We start from the raw sequence: 21,724 nt of genomic DNA, 5'->3' as shown, positions 1-21,724 counted from the left end.
TCAGATCATGAACTCTCTCCTCCATCCTCACCCCCTTTCCAATCCCCCCCCACCCCTTTTCCAATAATTTATAATTTTTTTACAACTATATTTTTTTCTTTTCCCTCCTAATTTTAAATTTATTTCGATCTATTGTTTCATCTCCACCTTTTAGCCCATTTTGATCCCTTCCCCACACCCCACCCACACTAGGACAATCTGCCACTAGCTTGCTTCCCTTAATGTCCCCATTAGCACATCCTTTAGATAATATCACCACCATCAACACCCCTTTGTCCTTTTGTCTATGAAGTCTTTGGCAGTCTCTTCTTGGCCTCCACTTATCACTGGCTCCCTATCGAGCTCTCCTGTCCCACCCCCTTCTACCAGCTTATATTTCATCTCATTTCTATATGTCTTAGTTCTGATGAAGGGTCATACGGACTCGAAACATCAACTGTATCCCTCTTCGCAGATACAGTCAGACCTGCTGAGTTTTTCCAGGTGTTTTTGTTTTTGTTCTAGATTTCCAGCATCCGCAGTATTTTGCTTGTACCTTAATGCAAGAAAGATACTGGAAGGGTATGATTATGAAATGCCTTGTAATTTTTTATATGTTACAAGTGTTGTATAAATGCAAGTTATCATTATTGCTTTTGTTATGTTCTATTTTTATTTCAACTTCTCATACAGTACAATATAAGCCAGCAATATAATTGAAACTCAGCAGGTCTGACTGTATCTGCAACATTTCAATTATGGCTTCAGTTTGTGCCTGCGGATCTTCTGTGATTCAAGGCTCACTTGAACAGAATATGGCACTTCAGTGAGGGAATGCTGCAATAATGCAGGTGATATTAAAACTGTTCAGGTGAACATAAAAATATCAATGCCACCAAAAAACAAAACTGGTCGCTTATCTAATTTTTTGTTGAACATGGCTGTGTACAGGTTATCTGCCATGTTTACCCATGAAACAACAGTTTATAAGTAGTAATTTCTTTGTGAAGTAATTTGGCTAGCTGCCACAACATGAGTGGTTCCATATAATTGCAATACTGTAGTTTCTCTAAGATCTCCAATATACTCCATGCAAAAAATGATAGAGGTGCACTTAAGCAGTATGCAATCGTCAGTTTAATCTCGCTGGGGGGTTTATACTTGTTTCTGCATCTAGTTTGCTAATGCAGTCAGGAATGCTGATGGAACAATCACTGCTGAATTGCTAAAATAAAAGCAAAATACTATGGATTCTGGAATTCTGAAATAAAAATAGAAAATGCTGGAAAAACACAGGAGGTCTGACAGTATCTGTGGAGAAAGAAACAGAGTTAATGAGCTCTGAAGAAGTCATATGGACTCGCTATGTTAACTCTGTTTCTCTCTCCACAGATGCTGCCAGACCTACTGAGTTTTTCAGTATTTTATCTTTTAATTACTGCTGAAATGCTGATTCGTCAATGTTGTGAAGCGTAAACAGTGAAATCTGAAGAACTGATTGATTTCACTAAATCCTACTCTCCACTAACAAGATTTGTAGGATACTGAAACATAGAAATTAGGAGCAGCAGTAGGCCATTCGGCCCTTCGAGCCTGCTCTGCCATTCACAATGATCATGGCTGATCATCCAACTCAACAGCCTGCTCCTGCTTTCTCCCCATATCCCTTGATCCCCTTTGCCCCAAGAGCTATATCTAATTCCTTCTTGAAAACATACAATGCTTTGGCCTCAACTACTTTCTGTGATAGTGAATTCCACAGGCTTACCACTCTCTGGGTGAAGAAATTTCTCAGACCTAAATGATCTACCCCGTATCCTCAGACTGGGACCCCTGGTTCTGGACTCCCCCACCATCGGGAACATCCTTCCTGCATCTACCCTGCCTAGTCCTGTTAGAATTTACAGGTTTAATTTACAGATCCCCCCGCATTCTTCTGAACTCCAGCAAATATAATCCTAACCAACTCAATCTCTCCTCATATGTCAGTCCGGCCACCCCAGGAATTAGTCGGGTAAATCTTCGCTGCGCTCCCTCTATAGCAAGAACAACCTTCCTCAGATTAGGAGACCAATACTGCACACCAGTTGGTCTCACCAAGGCCCTGTAAGGCAAGGCAAGGCATCCCTGTTCCTGTACTCAAATCATCTGGCTATGAAGGCCAACATGCCATTTGCCTTTTTTACCGCCTGCTGCACCTGCATGCTTACCTTCAGCGACTGGTGTACGAGAACACCCAGGTCTCGTTGCACATTCCCCTCTCTCAATTTATAGCCATTCAGATAATAATCCGCCTTCCTGTTCTTCCTGCTACCAAAGTGGATAACCTCACATTTATCCACATTATATTGCATCTGCTATGCATTTGCCCACTCATTCAGCTTGTCCAAATCATACTGAAGCATCTCTGCATCCTCCTCACAGCTCACCCTCCCACCCAGCTTTGTGCCATCTGCAAATTTGGAGATATTACATTTGGTTCCCTCATCTAAATCATTATATATATTGTGAATAGCTGGGGTCCCAGCACCGATCCCTGTGGTACCCCACTAGTCACTGCCTGACATTTGGAAAAAGACCCGTTTATAGGAATATAGGCTCTTTGTTTCTGGTCTGCCAACCAGTTTTCTATCCATCTCAATACACTATCCACAATCCCATGCACTTTAATTTTACACGCTCATCTCTTATGTGGGACTTTGTCGAAAGCCTTCTGAAAGTCCAAATAAACCACATCCACTGGCTCCCCCTCATCAACTCTACTAGTTACATCCTCAAAAAATTCCAGTAGATTTGTCAAGCATGATATCCCTTTCGTAAATCCATGCTGACTCTGTCCGATTCTGCCACTGTTTTCCAAGTGCTCAGCTTTTAAATCTTTTATAATCGACTCTAGAATTTTCCCCACTGCCGAGGTCAGGCTCACTGGTCTATAATTCCCTGTTTTCTCTCTACCTCCTTTTTTAAATTGTGGGGTTACAGTAGCTACCCTCTAATCTGTGGGAACTGTTGCAGAGTCTATAGAATCTCAGAAGATGACCACCAATGCATCCACTATTTCTAGGGCCCTTAAGTATTCCTTAAGTACCCTGGGTTGTAGATTATCAGGCCCTGGGGATTTATCGGCCTTCAATCCCATCAATTTCTCCAACACCATTTCCCTGCTAATACTGATTTCTTTCAGTTCCTCTCTCTCACTAAACCCTGTGTTCTCCAACATTTCTGGTATGTTATTTGTGTCCTCCTTTGTGAAGGCAGAACCAAAGTATGTATTTAGTTGGTCTGCCATTTCTTTGTTCCCCATTATAAATTCCCCTGTTTCTGACTGTAAGGGACCTATATTTATCTTCACCAATCTTTTTCTCTTCACATACCTATAGAAACTTTTACAGTCAGTTTATATGTTCCCCACAAGTTTACTCTCGTACTCTATTTTCCCCTTCTTAATCAATCCTTGAAGTTGCTTCTGAGAGGGGTGTTTTCTAAAAGATCTACCTGGGTGTGTATAAATGATTGGTGATCAATCCATCAGATTTCCTCATCAGTTGGACATATTGTCAGGAATCAGCTGCTTGTGTTCTTTAAGAGTATAAATCCAGTGATGACATAATGTGGATATTTTAACAGTATAATAAGCAACTGGGGAGAAAAGGTCTGGATTTTGTGGATTGGAGGCACCAAAGGCTGATCCACTGTGGCTTTTCAAATAAACATAACACTGTGTGGTAATAGACTAAAGGAGTGTGTAATAGAGATAAAGGAGTGTGTAATAGAGATAAAGGACTATGTAATAGAGATAAAGGAGTGTGTGTGTGATAGAGATAAAGGGGTGTGTGATAGAGATGAAGGAGTGTGTGATAGAGATGAAGGTGTATGTGATAGAGATGAAGGGGTGCCCACCACCAAAGTATGCAAACAATAAACTGACCTGTAAGACTTTACCCTGTGGGCTTTCTTCAAACAGTAATGACTGTTGATAGAGTGGATCAAGTGTTTTCCGTGCAATTTTTGTCTTCTTTTTGGCTATGCACACACCATTCTCCAGCAAATACACTTTGACGTAAGGAGCTGTAAAAGGATGAAATATGTAAAAAAAAGAAATGACCCATTTAAAAACCAAAGTTCTCCTTTTTTTGGGAGTATTTACTTTGCACTGCATCAAAAGTGACATGATCCTGTTATGTCCAGGTGAGAAGGGATGAACTAACACCCCCTTTACTCAACATCCTCAGTTTAAGTTTCTTTTTCATGAGGATATGCCTTTTCCAAATGTTACGATCCTTGGCCAGATCCTGGGTTGTGGGGATGATCAAGTTAGGAACCAATAATGTTTTGTTTAAAGTAGATAAAGTTTAAGATGCTTATTAAGTGAATAAAGTGACAAGATTCAAAAGGTTTTGAACAAATAAAAATAAACTTTACTATAAAAGTTCAAAAAGATAAAACAATTTGCTATATCTATCTTAGGCTCAAATATTCAGGGTACGTATGAGGTACATGTGAACAAACAGGCAAACTATGGTCAGACACACCAGACTACACAATAATGCCAAATGCGACCAAACCTGATTCCATGGATTTCTCAACAACCCAGCCAGGCATTTGTCACATTGTGAGGCAACCAATCTCATTGAAACTTCATCTTTCCCACGAGGGTTTTCAATCTTCACCTTCAAAGATCTCACCTTGGAATACTCTTCAAAAATCACTCCAGCTGAGATAGCTTCAATGATGGTCCATCTCACAGGGTTTCAACCTCACCTTTGGAGATTACATTCCCTTGGATTTCCGAGCACACTCAAGCATCAACTTACAAGCACAGCTTCAGATCCTTGACCATGCCAAGCAGAACACCACTGCTCCAAAGGCTCTGTCTCATCGGCCCACAGCACAGAGTCATCAATGTTTGTGGATCTTCTAGGCTTCTCAATTAAAGTCTGCTCGCCATACCTATTTCGTTAATTTGAAGCCAGTTTCTCTGTTCTTTTCTTTTAACTTAACTGGGACTTGTTTTTGTCCCTTTTCTCTTTTGTCCCTCACCTCTGAGCCATTTTCTGGCTGACTAAAAACGGACTCCCTCAGAAGTACTGTTCCTCGAACTGATCTGGTGACCTATCACAACACTCCAAGAGGGTCCCATTCTAGTTACTAGGTAGGAACAAATGTAACAAGATGTGTAACATCCTCTGCCTTAAATGTTTCAATCTCCACAGACTACAAGCTTACATAGCACACAAATACATAGAACGAATGGATTTCATAATACAAATTAGAATGCATTTAGCTATTTATGCAGTGAGCAATAAGAAGCCAATCAAACAACTGCTTGAGGCAAATAACAAATTTATTAACCACTAAACCCAAGAAAAAATTATAAAATGTGACATGAAGCATTCAGCCTTCTTCATCATTTGGGTGCACACATGCACACCACACACATAGGTATCAGAAATAAGGGAAGTTAGAATCTAATAAAAAAGTTAAAAGAATAGCTAGTTAATTGTCCTTTGATTGTCCTTGAGGCATAAATTCTTAAATGTTGCAGCTGATTTGGATTGGCTGCTTTCTTGGGTGCAGTCAGATGTAAAAGATGTTATTATTACAAGATCTCGGTTCACTGGTAGATTTCTAGTAGTGTTGACTTCTGAACTGAGTAATACATTTGTTCCAAAAGAGAGAGAGGGAGAAATCCCAGCTTTCAGCTTGTTGCCTCTGCTGCAAACTTTCTTGCAAAGTCTCTCTGCAGTGTCTGCAGCCTGGCCTGAAATACTTCACCCAATGTGCATTTCCAAGGGGTTTTGGGTGGGTATGTCTGTGGCAGCCATTATTTCAATTCCAGCGCTTTGCATTTTAATGGATGTTCCTCAAACAGTGACAGGTTTTGATTGGTGTCTGAATTATAGGAAATCTTTCTCACTTTACACTCTCCTTAGTTTTGTTTGTTTTCACCTTCACCTTGGAATTGCCTTGCATTTTTAAGTAGTTTGTTCTGGGTCATTTGAAATTGGAAAATTTCCAGTCAGTTGAAAAATCATATTTTCAATTTTATTTTATTCATTCGTGGGATGTGGGCTTCGCTGGCTGGGCCAGCATTTATTGCCCATCCCTAATTGCCCTTGTTCAGGAAACCATTTAAGAGTCAACCACATTGCTGTGGGTCTGGAGTCCCATGTAGGCCAGACCACATGTAGGATGACAGATTTCCTTCCCTAAAGGACATTAGTGAACTAGATGGGGTTTTAGACAATTGGCAATGGTTTTATGGTCGTCATCAGACTTTGAATTCCAGATTATTAAAAAAATTCAAATTCCACCATCTGCTGTGGTGAGATTTGAACCCAGGTACCCCAGGTCTCTGGACAGTCAGTGACAATACCACTATGCCACCACCTCGCCCCTTAAAATAAAGGGGTAATGCCATCTGTTCCAAAGAGAACAGTACCTAAATGGCAATCTTTTGGAGCAAATTTGTTGTAGACCCCACCTCATTTTTGTTCTATTGATTTGAAAGATCAGGTGGGAGAAACACTCTGCCACCTGGGCAATGGAACTGGAAATAATCCAAGAATCTATTAGTGCAACGCTGTGAGCAACAATGTTCAATCTTCTTTCCATTCCCAGCTTGAGTGCACTGTGAGGAAAAACATCACTTCCACTTGTCACCAGACATCAATCAGACACAGACCATAAACTTCCAATGGCAGGTGTGACCCTGCCTCTAAAGCTCCCTGGACTCCCATTTTCAAGTCTCAATATCACTGTTTTAAAGCTTTATAATTCAAAATCAGCACTTCTCACAATGATCAGGACCATTAATGAATTGTGATCGAAATTTATGCTGTTGACCATTGCTCCAATGTTTGTAAACACAAAGATCCTGGATTTTAATAAGGATTCCACTGACCTTTATCTTATTTCTTCATTCATGGTGTTGCCTTCAAGAAGGTGGTGGTGAGTCATCTTCGTGAATTTCTGCAGTCTGTGTGATGAAGTTATGATGCCATACTTGATACTTTAATATCAAGGACGGTTACTCTCACCTCACCTCTGGAGTTCAGCTTTTATTTATATTTGGACCAAGGCTTTAATAAGATATGGAACCCAAGTGGTTCTGGTAAAACTCAAACTGAGCATCAGTGAGCAGGTTATTGCTGAGTAAGTGCCATTTGATAGCACTGTTGATGACCCCTTCCATCGATGATGGAGAGTAGACTGATGGTAATTGGCTGGGTTGGATCTGTCCTGCTTTTTGTGGACAAGACATACCTGGGCATTTTCCACATTGTCAGGTAGATGTAAGTGCTGCAGATGTACTGGAACAGCTTGGCTTTATTACATTAGGATAGGCTTGAAAAACAATATATGAAAGGTACAACATGACCTTGTGAGGACGGCTGATCTTTGGAGGAGAAAGCATCTTATTTTATAGATTAAATTTAAAGTCAGTGATGATTGAGCAGACTGTGATAACCCAAACAGCTCTAATCATGTGTGATCTGCTGGAAGTGTCTTCCGCCAAGAGTTAATACCTTGCCTTAATGGTTTTTTACCTCACTGAGGGGCGCTGAGAATGTCTCACTGAGTTTTCCTCACCATCGGATGTGGCCATTGGTTCTGTGTTTCAACACAGTAGCAGGACTGAGATTGGTAATTTGATGAGTAGTAAGCACCATATGTGTTCCCCTTGCTGAGCTTCTTTGGCATCATCCGGTTTCCTCCCACCTGCCCGAACACTCACTCAAGCTCATGCACAAGACGCTATTCCTGCTAAAGCTCTGACTACCCAAATTGAAAAAGATTGACTTACATTTACATAATGCTTTGAGCGACGACAGAATAACATTGCTTTACAAACAATGAATACTTTAAAAGTATAAAAACAAAAAGCTAAAAGCTACTGCGGATGCTGGAAATCCAAAACAAAAACAGAATTACCTGGAAAAACTCAGCAGGTCTGGCAGCATCGGCAGAGAAGAAATCAGTTAACGTTTCGAGCCTTCATGGCCCTTCGGCAGAACTGAAGCATAGTTAGGAGAAAGGAGAAATATAAACTGGTTTAAGGTGGGGGGGGGGGGGAGGGAGAAGTTGAGGGTGTGGTGATTGTGGAGATAAGCAAGCCGTGATAGGAGCAGATAATCAAAAGATGTCATAGACAAAAGGATCAAAGAGGTGTTGAAGGTGGTGATATTTGTCTAAGAAAAGTGCTAATTAAGAATGGAAGACAGGACATTCAAAGTACAGCTCTAGTGGGGGTGGGGTGGAAAAGACTAACAAGGTTTTAGTTTTAGATTTAAAAATAATGGAAATAGGTGGGGAAAGAAGAATCTATATAAATTATTGAAAAAAAGTGGGGGGGGGTAGAAACGGGGTGGGGATGGGGGGAGGGGGAGTTCAAGATCTAAAGTTGTTGAATTCAATATTCAGCCCGGAAGGCTGTAAAGTGCCTAGTCGGAAGATGAGGTGCTGTTCCTCCAGTTTGCGTTGGGCTTCACTGGAACAATGCAGCAAGCCAAGGACAGACATGTGGGCAAGAGAACAGGGTGGAGTGTTAAAATGGCAAGCGACAGGGAGGTTTGGGTCTTTCTTGCGGACAGACCGCAGGTGTTCCGCAAAACGGTCGCCCAGTTTGCGTTTGGTCTCTCCAATGTAGAGGAGACCGCATTGGGAGGAACGAATGCAGTAGACTAAGTTAGGGGAAATGCAAGTGAAATGCTGCTTCACTTGCAAGGAGTGTTTGGGCCCTTGGACGGTGAGGAGAGAGGAAGTGAAGGGGCAGGTGTTGCATCTTCTGCGTGGGCATGGGGAGGTGCCATAAGTGGGGGTTGAGGAGTAGGGGGTGATGGAGGAGTGGACCAGGGTGTCCCGGAGGGAACGATCCCTACGGAATGCCGTCAGGGGGGGTGAAGGGAAGATGTGTTTGGTGGTGGCATCATGCTGGAGTTGGCGGAAATGGCGGAGGATGATCCTTTGAATGCGGAGGCTGGTGGGGTGATAAGTGAGGACACCTTCTTCCTTAACCGAGGTTTTCCATCCACGGTCGTTGACAGGGCCCTCAACCGTGTCCGGCCCATATCCCGCGCATCCTCCCTCACGCCTTCTCCTCCTTCCCAGAAACATGATAGGGTCCCCCTTGTCCTCACTTATCACCCCACCAGCCTCCGCATTCAAAGGATCATCCTCCGCCATTTCCGCCAACTCCAGCATGATGCCACCACCAAACTCATCTTCCCTTCACCCCCCCGACGGCATTCCGTAGGGATCGTTCCCTCTGGGACACCCTGGTCCACTCCTCCATCACCCCCTACTCCCCCTCCCCCCATCCCCACCCCGTTTCTAGCCCCCCCCCACTTTTTTTCAATAATTTATATAGATTCTTCTTTCCCCACCTATTTCCATTATTTTTAAATCTAAAACTAAAACCTTGTTAGTCTTTTCCACCCCACCCCCACTAGAGCTGTACTTTGAATGTCCTGTCTTCCATTCTTAATTAGCACTTTTCTTAGACAAATATCACCACCTTCAACACCTCTTTGATCCTTTTGTCTATGACATCTTTTGATTATCTGCTCCTATCACGGCTTGCTTATCTCCACAATCACCACACCCTCAACATCTCTCTCCCCCGCCGCCCCCCCCCACCTTAAACCAGTTTATATTTCTCCTTTCTCCTAACTATGCTTCAGTTCTGCCGAAGGGCCATGAAGACTCGAAACGTTAACTGATTTCTTCTCTGCCGATGCTGCCAGACCTGCTGAGTTTTTCCAGGTAATTCTGTTTTTACTTTAAAAGTATAGTTGCTTAAACATAAACAAAACATTACAGAACAGAAGACCACCTGTGACCAGCCCCTCTTCACAGAGCCCCTTCGGCTCATCGAGTCTGCACCGACACGTGAGAAACACCTGACCTATCTACCTAATCCCATTTACCAGCACTTGGTCCATAGCCTTGGATGTTATGACATGCCAAGTGCTCAGCCAGGTACTTTTTAAAGGATATGAGGCAACCCACCTCCACCACCCTCCCAGGCAGTGCATTCCAGACTATCTGTGTAAAAAGGTTTTTCCTCACATCCCCCCTAAACCTCCTGCCCCTCACCTTGAACTTGTTTCCCCTCGTGACTGACCCTTCAACTAAGGTTCCCTATCCACCCTGTCCATGCCCTTCATACCTCGATCAGGTCGCTCCTCAGTCTTCTCCACTCCAACGAAAACAACTGAAGTCTATCCAACCTCTCTTCGTAACTTAAATGTTTCATCCCAGGCAACATCCTGGTGAATCTCCTCTGCACCCCCTCCAGTGCAATCACATCCTTCCTATAATGTGGCCACCAGAACTACTCCAGCTGTGGCCTCACCAAGGTTCTATACAACTCCAACATGACCTCCCTACTTTTGTAATCTATGCCTCGATTGATAAAGGTCCCATATGCCTTTTTCACCACTCCACTAACATGCCCCTCCGCCTTCAGAGATTTATGGACACATGCACGCCAAGGTCCCTTTGTTCCTCAGATCTTCCTAGTGTCATGCCATTCATTGAATACTTCCTTGTCAAATTACTCCTTCCAAAGTATATCACCTCACACTTTTCAGGGTTAAATTCCATCTGCCACTTATCTGCCCAAATGACCATCCCATCTATATCTTCCTGTAGCCCAAGACACTCAACCTCACTGTTAACCACCTGGCCATTCTTTGTGTCATCCACAAACTTACTAATCCTACCCCCCACATATGTTGTCGATATAAATGATGAATAATAGGGGACCCAGCACAGATCCCTGTGGGACACCACTAGACACTGGCTTCCAGTCACTAAAGCAGCCTACTGTCATCACCTTCTGTCTCCTACAACTAAGACAATTTTGAATCCACCTTATCAAATTACCCTGTATCCCATGTGCTTATAAGTCTCCCATTTGGGACCTTGTCAAAGGCTTTGATGAAATCCATATAAACTACATGAACTGCTTTACCCTCATCTACACACCTGGTCACCTCCTCAAAAAATTCAATCACCTACCTCTGACAAAGCCATGCTCACTATCCCTGATCAAACCTTGCCTTTCCAAGTGGAGACAGATTTTCTCCTTCAAAATTTTCTCCAATAGTTTCCCTACCACTGACATGCGACACACTGGCCTGTAGTTCCCTGTCTTATCTCTACAACCCTTCTTAAATAGCAGAACCACATTAGCTGTTCTTCAGTCCTCTGGCACCTCCCCCGTGGCAAGAGAGGAATTAAAAATTTGGATCAGAACCCCTGCGATCTCCTCCCTTGCCTCCCTCAGCCGTCTGGGACACAAATCATCCAGGCCTAGAGATTTGTCCACTTTTAAGCCTGCCAACATGTCCAATACTTTATCACTCCCTATATCAATTTGCTCAAAAACCTTGCAGTCTTTCTTCCCGAGTTCCATACTTTCATCCTCATTCTCTTGGGTGAAGACTGATGTGAAGTATTCGTTCAGCACTCTACCGATGTCCTCTGGCTCCACCCATAGATTACCCCAGGGTCCCTAATGGGCCCTACTCTTTCCCTGGTTGTCCTCTTCCCATTGATATACCTATAGAATATCTTGGGATTTTCCCTACTTTTACCAGCCAGAGCTTTCTCAGGGGATCGCTTTACTCTCCGAGTTGCTTTCTTAAGCTCCACACTGCACTTTCTGTACTTCGCTAATGCCTCCGCTGATTTGCTCCCCTTGTACCTGCTAAAAGCCTCTCTTTTCCTTCTCATCGTATCCTGAATATCTCTGGTCATCTGTGCTTCTCTCAGCTTGTTACTCCTTCCTATCACCCTCGTGTTCAGCCTGTACCCTCCCCATTTCCTTTTTGAATGCCCCCCACTGCTCTTCTGTAGATTTCCCCAGAAGTAGCTGTTCTCAGTCTACCTTGGCCAGATCCTGCCTTATTTTACTAAAATCCACTCTCCCCCAATCCAAAGCATTTTTTGCAACTTGTCTATTTCTTTGTCCATAACAAGCTTAAATTGTACCATGTTGTGGTCGCTATCATTAAAATGCTCCACCACCACCTCCTCAGCCACCTATCCCCAGAATTAGATCAGCACTGCGCCGACCCTTGTTGGACCCCCTACATATTGACCTAAAAAGTTCTCCTGTACACATTTCAAGAAATCCACTCCATCCAAGACACTATGTCTATCTCAATTAATTTTGGGAAAGTTGAAATCACCTAATATAATTACCCTATTGTTATTGTTTTTTCACACCTCCACAAGTTGTGCACATATTTGCTCCTCAATTTCCTGCTGACTATCTGGGGGTCTATAATAAACACCTAACAATGTGGCTGCCCCTTTTTTATTCCTAAACTCTACCCACGAAGTTTCATTCGATGCCCCCTCCAAGATATCATCTCTCCTTACTGCAGTAACTGAATCCTTAACTAATAATGCATTGCCTCCTCCTCTTTTACCTCCTCCCCTGTCTCGCCTGAAGATTCTATATCCTGGAATGCTGAGCTGCGAATCCTGCTCCTCCCTCAACCACGTCTCTGTGATGGCTACTATATCATGATTCCACGTGTCAATCCTCACCCTTAACTCATCCATTTTACCTGTAATACTCCTGGCATTAAAGTAGAGGCCATCCAGCCTTGCCTTACTCCCTTGAAACTTAATGCAGCTGTACTTCCTGTGGCTTGATTGTTTTACTGTATTATGATGTGTCCCTATTCTGCTAACATTCTGTGTCCCCTCTCCCTGCCGAAATAGTTTAAACTCCTCCCAAAAGCACTAGTAAACCCACCCGCAAGGATGTTAGTCCCTGGTTCAGATGTAGACTAGTCAGCTTGCTGTCCCACCTTCCCCAGAAATGGTCCCAGTGATCCAGGAATCTAAAACCCTCCCTCCTGCTCCAACTCTTAAGCCACGTATTCATCTGCACTATTCTCCTATTTCTGTGCTTGCTAGCATGTGGCACTGGGAGTAATCCAGAGATTACAACCCGAGAGGTCCTGCTTTTTAGTCTCCTGCCTAACTCCCTGAATTCTTGGAAATGGAATACCGATTTGTGAGTGGGACCCCAAGGGACTCCTGAACTATCTACCTGTTTCTCTTGGACTGCCTGGTGGTCACCCATTCCCTTCCTTCCTCAAGTCCCTTCAGCTACGGTGTGACCACCTCTCTAAACGTGCTATCCACAATGCTCTCAGACTTGCGTATGCTCCACAGCTGCCATTCCAGCTCTGAAACCCGAGCTTCCGGCAGCTGCAGCTGGACACACTTCCTGCACACATGTTGGTCCGGGGTAATGGAAATGTTCCCGGCTTCCCAAATGGAGCACGAGGAGCACACCACCTCTCCTGCCATGACTTATCCCTTCAAATTAAACCTTTTAAATCAATTACTCTAGGGCCCTTCTTTCCTGATCCTCATTACTACAGAATATACAAACTATAAACCACAAAAATATCTTAAATTATAAATGATAAACTATTCTTTAGATTTTGAGAATTTATTGTTTGAAAAATCTAGTCTCTTTATAAAGTCATTAATTGCTAAATTTACTAGGTTTTCAGTTATCTGTCGTGTGTTTTCATGAAAAATACACCCCAGATTTAATGAAAGTGCACATGTGCACATTATGTGCTTCATTCCATCTGTGTCCAGCTTTCCTAAGTTTGGAGCATCCCAAAGCTCAAAAAATTAAACTGTTGTGCATCATCTTTACCTGGGAGTGATTTAGAGCCTGTTTTTTGATTGAGGCCTCGGGCTCGAATTACTTCAACTTCCAGCTGCCCTTTCCGATCTACCATCCCGATCTGAATGTCACCTGAGGAAACAAAGGAAATTTGAAGTTTTAAAAAGATATAAAATCCTTTGATGTAAGAGATCCCAATTCTCATTCACATGTAGCAAACACAAAAATGTCTTAAAGTTTGATGAGAAAGGCAGGAAGATTGAGCTGTTTCAAGACAGCCTGAGAGACACCAAAATTTATCTTATCTAAACTAGGAATAAACTGGTGAATCGTATCTTTCTTTTGTTTTAATGTAAGTTTTATTACTACTGGTCAAGTATGTTAAGTATTGGTAAGGTTTGTTAGCATTATCCTTTGGATTGAGGAATGGGAATTATGGAAGTCACTAACAAGTTTCTTTTGACAAACCCCATATGTCGAATGACAGGATTTGAACAACAACCGCGAGAGTGGTCCTTGTTAAACAGATTCAGGACAGGCTCTGTGCAGCCAAACAAATTACCAAAGAGTGTCCCCTCTACAGATTAAGTATCTGGGGATATCACTTGGCTATGGGGGTTTGCATTGATTAAATAAATAGATCCAACATGAGTAAAGTTTATTAGTATTGGGAAGGTTTATTAAGCTTTATCCATATTAAGCTTTTTCCGTATTGGTATAGGTTTATTAGCAGGTAGTAAGGTTTATTAGCAGTAACAGAGTTAATAACTGAAGTAATGGTAGGGCATCTCTGACCTCTACATGCTATGTGGGAACTCCAGGATGCATCCTGTGTCCTGGACAACCATTTGTGCAGGAAGTGTCTTCATTGCAGCAGCTTGAGCTCCAGATTTTGGAACTTAAGTAACAGCTGGTGTTACTGTGATGCATCTGTGAGGTTGAGAGCTTTGTGGATAGTACGTTTTTAGACCCCACAGCTTAGAAGCATGCAGGAAGAGAGAGAATGGATGACCACCAGATAGTCAAGTAGAAACAGAGAGGTAGTGCAGGCATCCCTTGAGTGCATCCCATTCTCCAACCAGTATTCAGTTCTGAATATTGATGATAGTGAGGGTTCATCTGGGGCGTGCAGCCAGAACCAAGTCCATGGCACCACAGGTGGCTCAGCTGTACAGGGGGGCACAAGGAAGTCTGGAAGAACGATAGTGATTGGTGATTCAATAGTTAGGGGAAGAGATAGGCATTTTTGTGGCTGCAGACATGAACCTAGGACAGTGTGTTGCCTCCCTGGTGTCAGGATCAAGAATGTCACCATATGGCTGCAGAGCACCTGAGGGGGAAGGATGAATAGCCAGCAGTCCTGGTCAACATTGGTACAAACAACATATGCAGAAAAGAGGAAATGGTCCTGCAGTCAGAATTTAGGGAGCGAAGTGGAAAATTATGAAGCAGAACCTCAAAAACATTAATCCACTGATTATTCCCAGTCCCACATGCAAGTGAATATTGCAATAAAAAATTATTTTTGCTGCAGGGATGTATGAAGAAAGCAAAAGGCCCAGCAGCAATTAAATCTGCCCTGTTGAAGACAAAGATGGGGAAGATCATCTCTGAACCTTGCAAGATGGGAATGTGGGTAGGGCACTGTCTCGAACTCTACGCAATGGAGAATGTTGTCACTGAAGAAGTTCTGGGCACCATTCCAGTCTTTCCTGTCATAGAATCACAGAATTGCTACGATGTAGAAGGAGGCCATTTGGTCCATCATATCTGCACCAGCTCTCTGAGCATTTTAACTTAGTGCCAATCTCCTGTCTTTTACCCATAACCCTGCACATTGTTTCTATTTAAATAATCATCTAATGCCTTCTTGAATGCCCCAATTGAGCCTGCCTCCATCACACTTCCAGGCTGTGCATTCCAAACCGTAACTACTCACCGTGTGGAAAAGTTTTTTCTCACCTTACATTTGCTTCTTTTGCAAAATACTTTAAGACTGTGCCCTCTGGTTCTCAATCTATTTATGAGTAGGAACAGTTTCTCCCTATCTACTCTGTCCAGACCCCTCATGATTTTGAAAACTTCTCCTCTCCAAGGAAACAGTCCCAACTTCTCCAATCTTTCCTCAGAACTGAAGTTTCTCATCCCTGGAACCATTCTTGTAAACCTCTTCTGCACTCTCTCCAATGTGTTCACATCCTTTCTGTAGTGTGGCGCCCAGGACTGTACACAATATTCTAGCTGAGGTCGAACGAGTGTCTTATGTAAGTTCATCATAACCTCCCTGCTCTTGTACTCTATGCCCCTATTAATGAAGCCTAGAATACTGTATGTTTTAATAACAGCTCTTTTTACCTGTCCTGCCACTTTTACTGACTTTGTACATATATACCCAGGTCTCTCTGCTCCTGCGCACTCTTTATTTTATACTGTCTCTCCATATTCTTTGTGCCAAAATGAATCACCTCACACTTCTCCACATTGAACTTCATCTGCCACCTATCTGCCCACTCCACCAAATGGTCAATGTCCTTTTGAAGTTCTACAACTGTCTTCCTCGCAGTTTACAATGCTTCCAAATTTTGTATATCTGCAAACTTTGAAATTGTCCCCTGCACACTAAGATCTAGATAATTAATATATATCAGGAAAAGCAAGGGTCCCAGTACTGACCCCTGGGGAATTCCATTACAAACCTTCTTCCAGCTCAAAAAATACGCATGTTTCCTATCCCTCAGCCAATTTTGTATCCATGTTGCTACTGTCCCTTTTATTCCATGACCTATAACTTTCCTCGCAAGACTGTTGCCTGGCACTGTCTTTTGGAAGCCCATATACACCACATCTATGGCCTTGCCCTCATCAACCATCTCTGTTACCTCTTCAAAAAACTCTGGCAAGCAATACAGGATTTTCCTTTAACAAATCCATGCTGACTCTTCCCAATCAATCCACCTTTTTCCATGCGAATAATTCTATCCTGAATAATTGTTTCTAGAAGGTTCCCCACTACCGAAGTTAAACTGACTAGTCTGTAATTGCAGGGCAGATCTTTACAACCTTTTTTGAACAAGGGTTCAATTCTCCATTCCTCCAGCACCTGAATCCAGGGAACATTGCAAAATTATTGCCAGTGCCTCTGCAATTTCCACTCTCACTTCCTTCAATATTCTTGGATGCATCTCATCCGATCCCAGTGCCTTTTCAACTTTAAGTACCAACAGCTTATCCAATACCTCCTCCTTATCAATTTTAAACCCTTCCATTGGCTGTTTCCTCCTTTGTCACCATGACCTGGTCTGTCTCGTAGGTAAAGACAGGTACAAAGTTTTAATTTAAGACCTTAGCCATGCCTCTTGCCTCTTTGTGTAAATCCCCTTTTTGGTTACTAATCGGCCCTACTCCTCCTTTTACCACACTTATACTATTGATGTGCTTTTAGAATACTTTGGGATTTCCTTTTATGTTAGCTGCCAGTCTTCTTTCATAATTCCTTTTTGCTTCTCGTATTTGCTTTTTCGCATCCCTTCTAAGCCTTCTGTATTCAGTTTGGTTCTCAATTGTATTTGCTACCTCATACCTGTCGTAAGCACACTTTTTCTTCTTTAACTTAATTTCTATCCCCTTTGTGATCTAGGGAGCTCTGGATTTGTTTGTCCTACCCTTCCCTTTCGAGGGAACATACTATGCAACCATAGCCTACATGGTCACATCAATATTCAGAAGAACTCCAATACCTGAAAAATATGGGCAGCGAGCCCACCATAGTAGAGCTCAACAAGGCCATTGACTGTCTTGCCAGTGGTAAAACCCCAGGAAATGATGGCATTCTACCTGAAATCCTCACAAGTGGAAAACCAGCACTGCTGCAGCATCTCCATGAACTTTTCTGACTCTGGAAGGAACGATTTGTGCCTCAAGACATGTGTGATGCAAATATAGTGACCTTGTACAAAAACAGAGGGGATCACAGTGACTGCAGCTATTACCGAGGCATCTACTTCTTCAGTATTGTGGGTAAGGTCTTTACTCACGTTGCTCTGTTCAGATTGAAGACCCTGGCATCTCGTTATCTACCCTGATCTCGGGGTAGCTTCAGAACTGGCAGATCAACAGTTAACATGATTTTCTCACTTTGGCAGTTGTCGGATGAGTGCTGGCCTTTGACTTTTGAGCAGAGACAGACTCTTTAAACTTCTGTGGAAAACAGACTGCCCACCTGGACTCCTGAGCATAATTTCTTTGTCAGTTACAATGGAGCATCATTGGAGGCTTTCAAGATCAGCAGTGGGGTAAAGCAGGGCTGTGTCCTGGCACCTCTCTTTGGCATCGTTTTCTTCATGCTGCTATTGTACACTTTCAGTGACTCAAATGAGGGTGTCTACCTGCATGCCAGAGCTGGAAGGAAAGCTGTTCAACTTGGTAAGACTGTACGCCAAGACCAAAGTGCGTAATGCCTTAGTTTATGAGTTGCTGTTTATTGATGACACCGCGCTGGCATCCCATACTGAATTTCACTTGCAACAGCTTGTAAATCGGTTCCCCTGGGCATGCAAGGAGTTTGGGCTGATAATCAATGTCAGGAAAACCAAAGTTATGGGCCAGGATGTACAGACCCCACTTTCCATCAACATCAATAGCCTCACTCTAGAGGATGTCAACAGCTTCACATACCTTGGATCAACAATTACCAGCAACCTGTCATTTGATGACGAAATCAGCACCAGGATTGCCAAGGCTGCAGCTGTCATGTCAAAGTTGAGAAGTCGAGTGTGGATCAACAGCAAACTAACCGAAAGTACAAAGCTCCGTGTGTGCCAGGCTTGTATTTTCAGCATCCTCCTTTACAGTAACGAGGCATGGACAACTTATGCAAGCCAAGAAAAACAGCTGAACAGCTTCCACCTCCGCTGCCTCAGACAAATACTGGGCAGCTCCTGCCAAGACAGAGTGCAGAACACGGAAATACATCAGCGTGCAGCGTCCAGCATGTTTACCCCCTTGAGTCAGCAGCAACTCTATTGGCTGGGTTATGTGAGCTGAATGGATGACAGCCTCATGCCCGCAGACGTGCTTTATGGCGAGCTTGTTGTTGGCACGAGACCAACAGGTTGCCCACGTCTGCGATGCAAGGATGCCTGCAAGTGAGACTTGGAGTTGACAGGGATCGGAGTCAATGCATGGGATGTCCTTGTTGCTGATCGGTGTGCCTGGAGACGAGCAGTCAGGAAGAGTGTGGAAAAAGCAGAGGACAAAAGAAATGGCCAGATGGTAGAAAAGAGAGCCTGCCGGAAGGAGAAAGCATCAGTCAACCTCAGGCCAATGCTTTTCTTCTGTGCCAGCTGCAGAAGGGACTGCCACTTACAAATCAGCCTCTATAGTCACAACAGACAATGTTCAATTCAGGAGTGACATACATGCCAGGCACAGTCCATCATCTCTTGAGATGAATGGATGTCATCATCTAGAGGTCAAGCAGTAGGTCAGAAAGATAGTGAAGGTCTCAGCAAAAGAAGCCCTCATCAAATTAAATAACCAAAGGAAAATATTGGAACAAAAACAAAATACTGCAGATGCTGGAAATTTGAAATAAAAATAAAAAGCAGAAAATCCTGGAAATGCTACATCACACAAGGTACTCCAACAAACACAGCAACCAGGAGCAGATAGCATTATAGATTCATGTACAGCCCATCGTGTCCATGCCGGCTTTCTGCAAGAGCAACTCACCCTACCCTAACCCTGTATCCTACAACATTTTTTCCCTTACCTACTTATCCAATTTCCTTTTGAAAGCCTCAATTGACCCTGTCTCCACCACATTCTCAGACAGTGCATTCCAGATCCTAACCACTCGATTGACCTTGTCTCCACCATGCTCTCAGACAGTGCATTCCAGACCTTCGCCACTCGATTGACCTTGTCTCCTCCACACTTGCAGGCAGTGCATTCCAGGTCCTAACCACTCGATTGACCCTGTCTCCTCCACACCCGCAGGCAGTGTATTCCAGGTCCTAACCACTCGATTGACCCTGTCTCCTCCACACTCGCAGGCAGTGCATTCCAGGTCCTAACCACTCGATTGATACCCTGTCTCCTCCACACTTACAGGCAGTGCATTCCAGGTCCTAACCAGTCGCTAGGTGAAAGATTTTCCTCATGTTGCCTCTAGTTCTTTCGCCAGTCACTGTAAATATTGTGTCTTCTGGGTCCCCATCCTTGCACCAATGGGAAGAGTTTTTCTCTATCTACTCTGTCCAGACTCCTCATGATTTGAATACCTCTATTATATTTCTTCTCAACCTTCTCTAAGGAGAACAGTCCCAACTTCCCCAACATATCATTTAGAAAGACACAGATTGATCAAAGGTAGTCGGTATGGATTTATTAAGGAAAGGCCATGCCTGAATAACATAATTGAATTTTTTTGAGGAAATCACAAGGTAGGGTTAATGAAGGTCATGCATTTGATGTAGCCTTCATGAATTTTAGTAAGGTTTTTCATAGGGTATGACAAACCTTTACTGCTGGCTAACACTTCTTCTTTTTTTGGTGGTTTATTTTGCTGGTTTATCCAATATTAATTTCAGACCTTATGTATTTTCGATATCTCTAATTTTCTGCATTGTTTCACATGTCAGCTCAAACTGGTGCACTTAATTTATTCAGTTTCTTTCTGTTGTTGAATTTGAAGACCGATCCATTGTTTGTTTTCCTTTTAAATGGGTTCCAGGCCCTCCATCATCCTTTCCTGTATTTTTCTTCTTCTGCTCATTCTACGGAAATGCTTGCTTACCTTTGATTCTTTTTCGCACTCTGATAGGAAGCTATATGTCTGAACTGTACATTATGCATTTTCTCCATAGGTGCCGTGTGATCCCAACATTTTGCTTTTGTGTCTTATTCTCAGCATTCTCAGCTTTTTTGATAAGCCGATATTGAAGGAAGAACATAAGAAATGGGAGCAGGAGTAGACCATTCAGCCCCTTGAGCCTGCTGCACCATTCAGTAAGATCATGGCTCATCTTCAGCCTCATTCCATTTCCTACCTTCTCCTTACTGTCCAAAAAATAAAGATTTTTATGCAATTGGAGCATTTAAACTTTTGCTCAAAATGGATGCCACAGAAGTTCTCTCTAAAATCCATGTTCAGTGTGGGTACATAAAGATAAACATTGGAATTGTTTAACATGGGAAAAATAGCAGAGAAAGTTACTGAGTAAGGACCCAATATTTTATGAAGAATTTCCTTTCGCTCTGTGCTAATCCCCCATTTGTCCACTTTGCATCACTCATTTAATTATCCTCTCCTTCAATTATCAGGTAATTCAACTTCAAACACAGAAATTATGAAAGGGAACAAAAAATTGCATTCTAAAAAAACATTCAAAAATTGAAAATTGTATCACTGAAGAAGATGAAATAAAACCTGGAAAGACTATTTTTCTTGATTTTACAGGAATGCTTGTGGAGTTAAACACTTGGCTCTCCCATGCTATTGTGTTTAATATTGGCTAGGAAGTTTCAGAAATATTCAGTATAATTCTGATAACTCATCACTTACCCATGGAAGGAGTTGCTAATGTCTGTCTCCCAACAAGTTGTGCAGGTCCCAGCCCATCGAGGAAGTCGCTGAACTGACTGTCAGCTCCCAGTCTCATCCCAGGGAATAAACTGAATCAGACAATAGCACAGTTAGAACTGATGGAAATATTCTACTAAATGACTGCTGAGAATTAGCCTGATTCATTGAGCACTGCGAGCAAGGACAATGCTCACAGGAAGCACAGGTTGGGAAATTGCAATTTTCTGGGTGAAAACCATTGGCAACGTTCTCCAGTATCTAGAGCTGCCTCCCCTGAAGTCAAACCTGTTGTGGCAGCCGTCAGTTCAAGGTCAGTTCAACTTCAATGGCAAGTTCACCTTTCACAATTTCTGTTATTCTCTTTTCTTTCCATTTATTTTTCCTTCCCAATGATACTGACTGGGATTCAATGCCAAAGTCACCAGTGCTCATGTGGGAGCTTACATTACACTGTGCCTTTAACGTTAAAAAATGACTCAAGGCACTTTACT

At 42.8% G+C, this 21,724-nt stretch overlaps 1 protein-coding gene across 1 annotated transcript in view; it reads right to left on the bottom strand.

The window, feature by feature from the left end:
* LOC144680645 (regulating synaptic membrane exocytosis protein 1-like) overlaps window positions 1–21,724 on the bottom strand; it is a 704,348-nt gene that overhangs the window by 3,637 nt on the left and 678,987 nt on the right. Inside the window, exons 25-27 of the mRNA XM_078541863.1 lie at window positions 21,213–21,322; window positions 13,679–13,780; window positions 3,908–4,047 (exon numbers count right to left, since the gene is read on the bottom strand). Coding sequence (XP_078397989.1) covers window positions 3,908–4,047; window positions 13,679–13,780; window positions 21,213–21,322 — 352 coding nt within the window. The remainder of the gene's footprint in view (window positions 1–3,907; window positions 4,048–13,678; window positions 13,781–21,212; window positions 21,323–21,724) is intronic.

The sequence above is a fragment of the Cetorhinus maximus genome, chromosome 5 (genome assembly GCF_964194155.1).
Source record: "Cetorhinus maximus chromosome 5, sCetMax3.hap1.1, whole genome shotgun sequence".
NCBI lineage: Eukaryota > Metazoa > Chordata > Chondrichthyes > Lamniformes > Cetorhinidae > Cetorhinus > Cetorhinus maximus.
This window is presented reverse-complemented; position numbering and strand designations above follow the sequence as displayed.